The 10,896-nt window shown below is 41.4% G+C and overlaps 1 protein-coding gene across 1 annotated transcript; it reads left to right on the forward strand.

Annotated features, from left to right (window-relative positions):
- The first annotated feature begins 807 nt into the window (after positions 1-807).
- On the forward strand, positions 808-10,626 carry MED21 (mediator complex subunit 21). Its single transcript, XM_006046523.4, has 4 exons — positions 808-963; positions 8,835-8,949; positions 9,494-9,594; positions 10,142-10,626. Exons 1-4 carry the CDS (start codon positions 922-924, stop codon positions 10,316-10,318), a joined length of 435 nt encoding a protein of 144 aa, XP_006046585.1. The 5' UTR covers positions 808-921; the 3' UTR covers positions 10,319-10,626.
- The last annotated feature ends 270 nt before the right edge of the window (positions 10,627-10,896 follow it).

A 10,896-nucleotide genomic window follows, 5' to 3' on the forward strand; every position in this document is an offset into this window, starting at 1 on the left:
TTTAAGGCAATGTTTAAGAATGGATACAAAGGAGGGTAAGGAAAATTACATTTAAAAACCCCACAATCGAACAATCTCTGTATAGTGTTTAACACTTAAGTCATGAGAAAGTATGTGGCCTCCAAAACCGAGACTCGCGACAACCCACTGACGACAGACAATGGCACAGCAGGGTTATCCAAGTGGAGTTCAGTTCAGTAGCTTAGTCATGTCCGACTCTTTGCGACCGCATGGACTGCAGCACACCAGGTCCCCCTTTTCATCACCAACTCCCGGAGTTCACCCAACTCACGTCCATTGAGTCGGTGATGCCATCCAACCATCTCATCCTCTGTCGTCCCCTTCTCCTCCCGCCTTCAATCTTGCCCAGCATCAGGGTCTTTTCTAGCGACTCAGCTCTTCACACCAGGTGGCCAAAGGATTGGAGCTTGAGCTTCAGCATCAGTCCTTCCAATGAACACCCAGGACTGATCTCCTTTAGGATGGACTGGTTGGATCTCCTTGCAGTCCAAGGGACTCGCAAGAGTCTTCTCCAACACCACAGTTCAAAAAGCATCAATTCATCGGCGCTCAGCTTTCTTTATAGTCCAACTCTCACATCCAAACACTGGAAAATCCATAGCCTTAACTAGACGCACCTTTGTTGGCAAAGTAATGTTTCTGCTTTTTTATATGCTGTATAGGTTGGTCATAACTTTCTTCCCAGGAGTAAGCGTCTTTTAATTTCTAGGCTGCGTCCCTTAATTTCAAGAGGAGTTCGTCTGAACAAAATTAAGGCTCGGGAAAGCCCCGCCCCTTCGCTACGGGGTTTGGGTTTCGGCTTGACTCCACCCCCTCCAAGAACGCAGCCGTGTGATTGGCCATGACTGTCCAATTGCGTAGGAGAACCGGCTTTCACGTCTCTTTGTTTGCGGGAGGAACATGGCGGATCGGCTCACGCAGCTGCAGGACGCTGTGAACTCGGTGAGCAATTGCACTCGATTAATTCCGTCGTCTTCCTTCCCGAGAGAAAGCATGGCAGAGAAAGAGGTGTGAGGGACGAAACTCGGAAGTGGGGAATGGACTGAGGCTGGGCTTCAGCAACAAGCGCTGGGGTTGGCTGGAGGCGGCGCCGCCGTCTGGAAGGTCTGAGGCCGGCTGCGGGGCCAGGCGGGAGCCGGCGGCCTCTTCGCCTGCCAAGTGGAGGATCTCACTGCGTGGACAGTCAGGGTTCACCGGCTTGCCTTGTTCTCTGGGACCGGTTTTATTTTCTTGTCAGTGGTGCTTATGGATCTTTCCTTTTTTTTTTTTTTTTTGCCGGGAGGAGAGAGGAAGCGGAAGCTGTTTTTCCCTTAGGAATTTTAACCCACCGAGATAAATCCGTGTTCTTAATGATTGGATCTTTGTCGTTACATGTTAGCCGAGAGTATTCTTTGGCTACAATTTTCAGATTGGGGCTGTAGTGATACTAATGTAAAAAGTTTTGTTTCATCCTAGTTGGTTCCATCTCTCGGCCGCTCCCCCAGCTAGTCAGTTTAAGGGAAACTGACATCTTAATAATAGTGAATCTTACGGTCTTTGTATATCTTTAAGATTTTTAAAACATCTGCCAACGAGTCTCCTCCCTGTAAAAGGGCAGGTATTGTAAGTAGCCCCCCTTTAATCTTTCTGGTTATTTTTCCTGTTGTTTATGTCTACGTGGAAAGTATATGCAAACCAAAGCATTCATATACTTATTACCATTAAGAGCTAAATTGTTTTTCATTGGTATTTACACTTCTGTCAGTCTGTTTATAATTTGATGTCCCAGGTAAGATACCTGTAGATGTTGGCTGGAAAATCAAACTAGTCTCTTGTCCCTAGGCTCTTCCCAGTTTTTTCTCACTGGAAGCTAATAAGTTGGTATTCTTGTTATCACTCAGTGTTTGTACACTTGAAGAGTGTGAATCTGCCTGTGAGAAATGGATCTATTTTGTATGAGGGCCAGCCTCTAAATGTTGATAAATTCACCAAGATGAATTCTACCTTTGGTGACTTGCCTGGGCTTCCAGCCAGTCTCCCTTGGGGAGATACTTCTTTGAGGCTTTACAAAATTAAATTGTAATGACTGCTGGATACAAACATTATTTTAGGGGAAATGTTGCATGTTCATAAATGTTTCATAGCCAGAAGGATAGTAAGGACAAAGTGAATTAACTCCGGCTTTAACTCCATGGTTGATCATTGGATTTTGGAGGAAAGCCTCTAGGTTATCTGGTATGGTTGCCTGGTATATATAAACACTGTCATGGTTACAGAGAGTTAACTCCTTGAGGAGTGTACAGTCTGGTTAGAAAGACTTCATATACTCGAAACATTTAAATAGTGCAAAAGCAGTATGCGGTTAGGAGTTGTAATTAATCTAGTGTTTTCAGCTGTAGGCAGAATTTTCTGGCTCTAGAAATACCACTGCATTCTCTACAGGGTCTGAGCATCCCACCAGCCACATCAGAGCAGTAAGTTTCCAACATCATATAAGGACACCTCTTTTTTAAAACCCATGGTTACCTAATCTGAACAGATTAAAAACCACAATCACACAAAACTAACCAAACTGATCACATGGATCACAGCCTTGTCTAACTCAATGAAGCTATGAGCCATGCCATGTAGGGCCACCTAAGATGGACAGGTCATGGTGGAGAGTTCCCACTGGAAAAGGGAATGGCAAACTACTTCAGTATTCTTGCCTTGAGAACCCCATGAACAGTATGAAAAGGCAAAAAATAGAACACTGAAAGAAGAACTCCCCAGGTTGGTAGATGCCCAATATGCTGCTGAAGAAGAGTGGAGAAATAACTCCAGAAGGAACAAAGAGAGGGAGCCAAAGCAAAAACAATGCCCAGTTGTGGATGTGACTGGTGATGGAAGTGTAGTCTGATGCTGTAAAGAACAATTAGGTTAAATAGAGTCCAAAATGCAGTACTTGGGTGCAGTCTCAAAAACAACAGAATGAGCTCTGTCCGTTTCCAAGGCAAACCATTCAATAACAGAGTAATCCAAATCTGTGCCGCAACCATTAATGCTGAAGAAGCTGAACGGTTCTGTGATGACATACAAGACCTTGTAGAACTAACACCAAAAAACGATGTCCCTTTCATCATAGGGGACTGGAATGCAAAAGTAGGAAGTCAAGAGACACCTGGAGTGACAGGCAAGTTTGGCCTTAGGAGTACAAAATGAAGTAGGGCAAAGGCAAACAGAGTTTTGCCAAGAGAACACACTGGTCATAGCAAGCCCCCTCTTCCTACAACATAAGAGATGACTCTACACATGGACATCACCAGATGGTCAATACTTAAATCAGTTTGATTATATTCTTTGCAGCCAAGGAGGGAGAAGCTCTATACAGTCAGCAAAAATAAGACAAGGAGCTGACTGTGGCTCAGGTCATGAACTTATGTAAAATTCAGACTTAAATTGAAGAAAGTAGGGAAAACCACTAGACCATTCAGGTATGACCTAAATTAAACCCCTTATGATTATGCAGTGGAAGTGACATAGATTCAGGGGATTAGATCTGATAGAGTACCTGAAGAACTATGGATGGAGGTTCATGACATTGTACAGGATGCAGTGATCAAGACCAGACCCAAGAAAAACTAATGCAAAAAGGCAAAATGGTTGTCTGAGGAGGCCTTACAAATAGCTGAGAAAAGAAGAGAAACTAAAGGCAAAGGAGAAAGGAAAGATATACCCATCTGAATGCAGCATCCCAGAGAGTAGCACAGAGAGATAAGAAAGCCTTCCTCAGCGATCAATGCAAAGAAATAGAGGAAAACAATAGAATGGGAAAGACTAGAGATCTCTTCAAGAAAATTAGAGACACCAAGGGAACATTTCATGCAAAGATGGGCACAATAAAGGACAGAAATGGTATGGACCTAACAGAAGCAAGCGATATTAAGAAGAGGTGGCAAGAATACACAGAAGAACTATACAAAAAAGATCTTTATGACCCAGATAATCATGATGGTGTGATCACTCACCTAGAGCCAGACATCCTGGAATGCAAAGTCAAGTGGGCCTTGGGAAGCATCACTACAAAAAAAGCTAGTGGAGGTGATAGAATTCCAGTTGAGCTATTTGAAATCCTAAAAGATGATGCTGTGCAAGTGCTGCACTCAATATGCCAGCAAATTTGGAAAACTCAGCAGTGGCCACAGGACTAGGAAAGGTCAGTTTTCATTCCAAACCCAAAGAAAGGCAATGCCAAAGAATGTTCGAACTACTGCACAGTAGCACTCATCTCACATGCTAGCAAAGTAATGTTCAGAATTCTCCAAGTCAGGCTTCAATAGTACGTGAGCAGTGAACTTCCAGATGTTCAAGCTGGATTTAGAAAAGGCAGAGGAACCCGAGATCAAATTGCCAACATCCGCTGAATCACTGAAAAAGCAAGAGAGTTCCAGGAAAACATCTACTTCTGCTTTATTGACTACACCAAAGCCTTTGACTGTGTGGATCACAGCAAACTGGAAAATTCTTCAAGAGATGGGAATACCAGACAACCTGACCTACCTCCTGAGAAATCTGTGTGCTTATCAAGAAGCAGCAGTTAGAACTGGACATGGAACAACAGACTGGTTCCAAATCGGGAAAGGAGTACGTCAAGGCTGTATATTGTCACCCTGTTTATTTAACTCATATACAGAGAACATCATGAGAAACACTGGGCTGGAAGAAGCACAAGCTGGAATCAAGATTGCTGGGTTATCAATAACCTCAGATATGCAGATGACACCACCCTTATGGCAGAAAGGAAGAGAAAATAAAGAGCTTCTTGATAAAATGAAAGAGGAGAGGAAAAAGCTGGCTTAAAACTTAACATTCAACAAACTAAGACAATGGCATTTAGGGGAAACAGTGAGAGAACATTTTCTTGAGCTCCAAAAGCACTGCATATGGTGATTGCAACCATGAAATTAAAAGATGGTTGCTCCTTTCAAGAAAAGCTATGACCAACCTAGACAGCATATTAAAAAGCAGAGACATTACTTTGCCAATAAAGGTCCGTCTAGTGAAGGACCATTTTTTTTTTCCAGTAGTCGTGTATGGATGTGACAGTTGGACTGTAAATAAAGCTGAGTGCTGAAGAATTGATGCTTTTGAACTGTGGTGTTGGAGAAGACTCTTGAGAATCCCTTGAACTGCAAGGAGATGCAACCAGTCCATCCTAAAGGAAATCAGTCCTGAATATTCATTGGAAGGACTGATGCTGAAGCTCCAATCCTTTGGCCACCTGGTGTGAAGAACTGAGTCACTAGAAAAGACCCTGATGCTGGGCAAGATTGAAGGCGGGAGGAGAAGGGGACGACAGAGGATGAGATTGTTGGATGGCACCACCAACATGAATTTGAGTAAACTCCGGGAGTTGGTTATGAACAGGGAGGCCTGGTGTGCTGCAGTGCATGGGGTTGAAAAGAATCAGATACCACTGAGCAACTGAACTGAACTTTTGGCTGTAAGTGCTGAAGCGGACTGTTGAGTGATATTAACTAAAGTAGAGGGAATCTTATTAGGATTTATCTGAAGCATAATTATTTGTAAAATTTTTAAAATAAAGTTATTTTACCCTCTGAGAACTGCATGAGAGCAAACTGTCTTGTTCGCTTTATCACTATAATGTTTATACAGTTATATACACAGTGCTTCTTATAGAGCTGATTTTTTTTAAAGTTTTTTTTTTCCTTTAAGATTTATTTATTATTTATTTACATATGGCTGCACTAGGTTGTTACCGCTGTGCACAGGCTTTCTCTTGATGCACTGAGTGGAGGCTGAGGGTGGGGAGGGGGTGGCATGGTGCCCGGGCTTCTCATTGCAGTGGTTTCTCTTGCTGTTTAGGTAAGTGGGCTTCCCAGTAGTTGCGGGTCAGGGACTCTAGAGTGCTGGCTCAGTAGTTTTGGTGCAGGAGTTTAGTTGCCCTGTGGCATGTGGAATCTTCTCAGACCAGGGATTGAACTTGTGTCCCCTGCATTGACAGATGGATTCATTACTACTGAGCCACCAGGGAAGTCCCTAGAATTATATGATAAATATTTGTTGAGTAAATGGATTTTGAGAGCTTCATATGCCATTGTATTTAACCTAATGTGAGAATGTTCTCAGTTAACAAACTCCAGTTACCAGAATCAGAATCTATATTTGTACAGGCTCAGAGCACTTACTGCCACCCAATACCTTTGCAAAAATGTGAACAAAAGCAGTGTAGTCAGGAATGAATTTTCACTAGTCAGGCATATATAAAGGAGTAATAGATAATGACCACTCCAGTACTCTTGTCTGGAATATCCCATGGACGGAGAAGCCTGGTAGGCTACAGTCCATGGGGTCCTGAAGTGTCAGACACAACTGAGTGACTTCATTCTCACTTTTCACTTTTATGCATTGGAGAAGGAAATGGCATCCCACTCCAGTGTTCTTGCCTGGAGAATCCCAGGGACAGAGGAGCCTGGTGGGCTGCCGTTTATGGGGTCGCACAGAGTCACACACGACTGAAGCAACTTAGTAGCAGCAGTAGATAATGAACAAGTAGGGTTGAGTTCGATTATTGAAAGCTTTGAAATAGCCTGAAGATTTGGAGATTTATCTTGAAAACCATGCTTTGGCGAGCTCAGAATTTTGGAGCAGAGTAAAATAACCTAGAAAATAATAAGAACTAGAAAATAATAAGGAGCTACTGTAAACAGTTCTTGTGTGAAGTAATTAGTTGCACTAACAGCATCAGTGATAGTAGAAGGAAAAGGGAAGGATTTGTAGTAACATTAGCAGGATTTGAAGATGAAAGTTAAGAGTCTGAAGGTAGGCTGGTTGACTGGAAGATTCTCAACACAAATTAGATACTAAAGGAAATACTTGACTTTTGAGTTCTGTCATTCAAATAATGGCAGTGAAACTTAGTGGAAATGCTGATTCACTGATTGGAGACAAGGAATTGCAGTTTGAGTGGTCAGGACTATGGAGAGAAGTTGGTGGGAAGGATAGGAGTCTTAGGTTTGGAGATGGTAATGTTAACAAAGCTAAGTTTGTTTGCTGGATCCACATCTGGCCAAAGGCTGAGACTATCGTTTTGCAGCCAGAGAAGGGGTTTATTTATTCAGGAAGCAGCCGAGTGACAAGATAGGAGGGCAGATCTCAGATTGCTTCCCAGAAGGCAAGAGACTTGAGATTTGGAGGACTTGCCTGGTGGTCCCATGGTTAAGATTCTGCACTTCCAATGCAGGGCGTATGGGTTTGATCCCTGGTCAGGGAACTAAGATCCCACATGCCTCTTGGCCGGGGATGGGGGGTGGAGGTGGGAAACAAACAGAAAATAAAGACGCTTGAGATTTTATGGGATAAAGAAGTAGGGTGGTCTCAGGCATGGGGTAAGGGGATTGGAGGTAGGGAGAAGGTAATCAGTATTCTGCACAGGAGCAGTTCTTGGGGCTTCCCCTAGTAGCTCAGATGGTAAAGAATTTGCCTGCAATGCAGGACACCCAGGTGGGGTCATTGTTCCCAACTGTTCTTAACTGGTCTGAACTGGGCAGGACCTTACTCCAAATTTTTCAAATTTTTGGAAAACAGCTTAAGTCCCTTTTACTATAGTGACCCACACATCAGGAGCATTATCTGTTGGGGGTAGTAAGAAGTCTGGCGCTGTATTATGTGGGCTATGTGAAGCTTGGAAGGTATGCAATTAGGGAAAGAAAGCTAAAGCAAACATAATCATTAGAGGCAGGTTACAAAGGGTTTTGTCACAAGCTGTTTCCTTACCTGCTATTCTGTAAGACATACTCCAGTCTTTCATTTAAGGTGCCAGCTTCCGTTTAACCCTATGGGACACAGTTTCAGTAAGTAAGGACTTGGTATTCTCAGTCTTCGAACTGCTTGAGAAATACTTTTAGAGCACTAGGAGTTTTGATTCCTGGAGAAAAACATTTCAGACATACTTAAGGTGCAGTCTTTTCCCACCACTGTTTCTTTCTACTTGTAATTACTCTGGTTTCAGAAAAGGGATCATATACTTTGTATATGAGTCACATTTAAAAATTTAGCCTGGGGCCATTCTGAGATGTTTGCCTGTCAGTTCAGTTCAGTCGCTCAGTTGTGTCTGACTCTTTGCGACCCCATGAACCGCAGCACTCCAGGCCTCCCCGTCCATCACCACCTCCTGGAGTCACCCAAACCCATGTCCATCGAGTCGGTGTCAAATGTGCTCTTTGCCACCACGGCTCCCCCAAAGTATTTACTTGTGCTTGCAGAAAGTACTGGCATATATTTCTTTTATCATTCTGTTACCTTGGGAAGAAAAGAAAGATTATTTTTTCTTTTTAATTGTCTAAACTAAATTGATACCAAACATAGTTTCTTTAGGGCTTCCCAGGTTGCACAGCGGTAACGAATCTGCTTGCCAGTGCAAGAGACACAGAAGACTGGGGTTCCATCCCAGGATAGGGAAGATCCCCGGGAGGAGGAAATGGCAACCAACTCCAGTATTCCTGCCTGAGAAAAGCCCATGGACAAAGGAGCCATGGGTTTGCAAAGAGTTGGACATGACTGAGCCACTGAGAATTTAGTTTCTTTGCATGATTAAAATGTTTATGAATCAGCTATACCCCAGTACAAAATAAAAAATTTTTTTTAATTAAAAAAAAAAAAAACGTTTAATCATTGTTAGTAACTGGTTTCTGTTATCCAGAATGACTCCTTTCTGTTTTATTTATTTATTTTTGCTCAGAGAACACTATAGAAACATTGCTGCCGCTGTTACCAATAAAATCCTTAAGGAGGATAAATCCATTCTAACTTGGCCACGTTTCCTTTGCCTCCAGCTTGCAGATCAGTTTTGTAATGCCATTGGAGTGCTGCAGCAGTGTGGCCCTCCTGCCTCCTTTAGTAATATTCAGACAGCCATTAACAAAGATCAGCCGGCTAACCCTACGGAAGGTAAATAGATTTTCTTGGCTTCTCTTAGTTTGACTCTCACATTACCTGTAATACCTTAAAATCAGATTTATTGAAAGATTCAATTTACTTATGGCTTTCTAAAAATTTTATTGTTTGAGAATATTACAAGTTTGTCATAAAAGAAATGAATTCATTACAGTAAATTTACATAACAACTTGTAAGTCTTTTCATGTGAAATAACAGATTTTTTTACTCCTCTAAAGGAGAATTGTGTGAATTTAGTTGAATTTTTACTTGTGGGACCTTAATAAAAATGGCATCCAATTTACAAATTCCTTTATTCAAGGGACCACCATATTGCCCTAATAATGAAATGATAATACATTATGCTTAAGTTCTAATTTGAGTTAACATTAAAGCTAATTCTCAGACATAGAATTGATGTGTTAAAATTATACTTTTATCATCAGAAGCCTAATACAGAAAAAGTAATGAAGTTTCCAAGGTTTCATTAAACTTTAATTTCTCTTTCTGAAAACTTGAGATTCTCTAATATCCTCAACGCGTGCTATCTTTTTCTAGAATATGCCCAGCTGTTTGCAGCGCTGATTGCACGAACAGCAAAAGACATTGATGTTCTGATAGATTCCTTACCCAGTGAAGAATCTACAGCTGCTTTACAGGTAAAAATCTCTTTTCCTTTGAGAATTTTACGAATAGAATTCTGAATTCAAGGAAATAGATTTAGTACCTTTTATTACAATATTAAAAGTTACTCTAAATTTTAAAATGGGAGTTTTATTGTAAATTACTGCAGCCTATTTAAGACTGTGCTGAAAATATATAGTTGTCCAGTTTTGACTTACAAGAAACTTGCCATTTTCCTCAGTTGGATTCTTTTCCTTGCCAGTAGTGACAAGAGAGGGACCATTCTGGATATGGAGTAGAATAGCAGTGTCTGAAAGCAATGTGGAAAGGAGTCTCATGTAGCCATCCCGAGATCTCTAATTGAAAAGTCATCTTTTAAATAATTCATACAGGGAAGACTCTCAAGTAATATCTGATCTTAGGATTTCTGCCACTCGCAAAAAAATCTTATCACAGTGGTCGCATAGTTATCAGATTTAAAAGGAAATGCTTTCATTGCAATTTCTTTCCTCCTCAACTTTTATCAGTCTCCCAAGTTTTTCATTTCTCAAACTATTCTTAAATTTGTGTTTTCTCACAAAGGCTGCTAGCTTATATAAGCTGGAAGAGGAAAACCACGAGGCTGCTACCAGTCTGGAGGATGTTGTCTACCGAGGGGACATGCTTCTGGAAAAGATACAGAGCGCACTTGCTGATATTGCACAGTCCCAGCTGAAGACGAGAAGCGGCACCCATAGCCAGTCTCTTCCAGACTCATAGCACCAGTGAACACGTACTGCGGGTGAGGAAAGGACTGTTGCAATGCCAGTAAGAATTCTGCCTCAGATTTAGGTGTAAGCCTTACCAGCAGTTCCAGAAACATTGAGCACTATGACACATGTTATCTTTTCAGCTATTTTAAATAGTCTTCTGTTTTCACTCTTAATAAATAAGCTTGTAAAATCATGAATGAACCAGCTTTAAAAAACTGTCACTATACCACTATTTTTTATTATCTGAGTGAAATTATTGAGGCCAGTGTTGCATTAATGTTCATAATATAATTAATAAACAGCTGTACTATAAAATTCTGTTGTGACATAATCTCTGTCTTTATTTTTGTCATGTTTCTGCAGTCTTTACAAATCAAAACATCCCTCAAGAGGTGGTAAACTCAGAGAGCATGGACTTTTGAATTTAGGTTGACATCCCTCTACCTCTTTAATGGCGACATGGTATAAATTTGGAATTTGAGCAAGAAATGATTCTGAAACCACGTTGCTTTTTAAGAAACAAAGAGTTAATATGGTTGGATGAGATATTAGGTCACTTTTGGAGGCTTTTTCCTCTTTTCCTAG

The sequence above is a fragment of the Bubalus bubalis genome, chromosome 4, assembly GCF_019923935.1.
Source record: "Bubalus bubalis isolate 160015118507 breed Murrah chromosome 4, NDDB_SH_1, whole genome shotgun sequence".
NCBI classification, from domain to species: domain Eukaryota; kingdom Metazoa; phylum Chordata; class Mammalia; order Artiodactyla; family Bovidae; genus Bubalus; species Bubalus bubalis.

Excerpts from the sequence above, each read along its gene's own strand:
- MED21 (XM_006046523.4), top strand. The coding sequence starts at position 922 with ATGGCGGATCGGCTCACGCAGCTGCAGGACGCTGTGAACTCG. Across the intron at positions 8,950-9,493 it reads GCCGGCTAACCCTACGGAAG|AATATGCCCAGCTGTTTGCA; the intron begins GTAAATAGATTT and ends ATCTTTTTCTAG. Across the intron at positions 9,595-10,141 it reads AATCTACAGCTGCTTTACAG|GCTGCTAGCTTATATAAGCT; the intron begins GTAAAAATCTCT and ends TTTCTCACAAAG.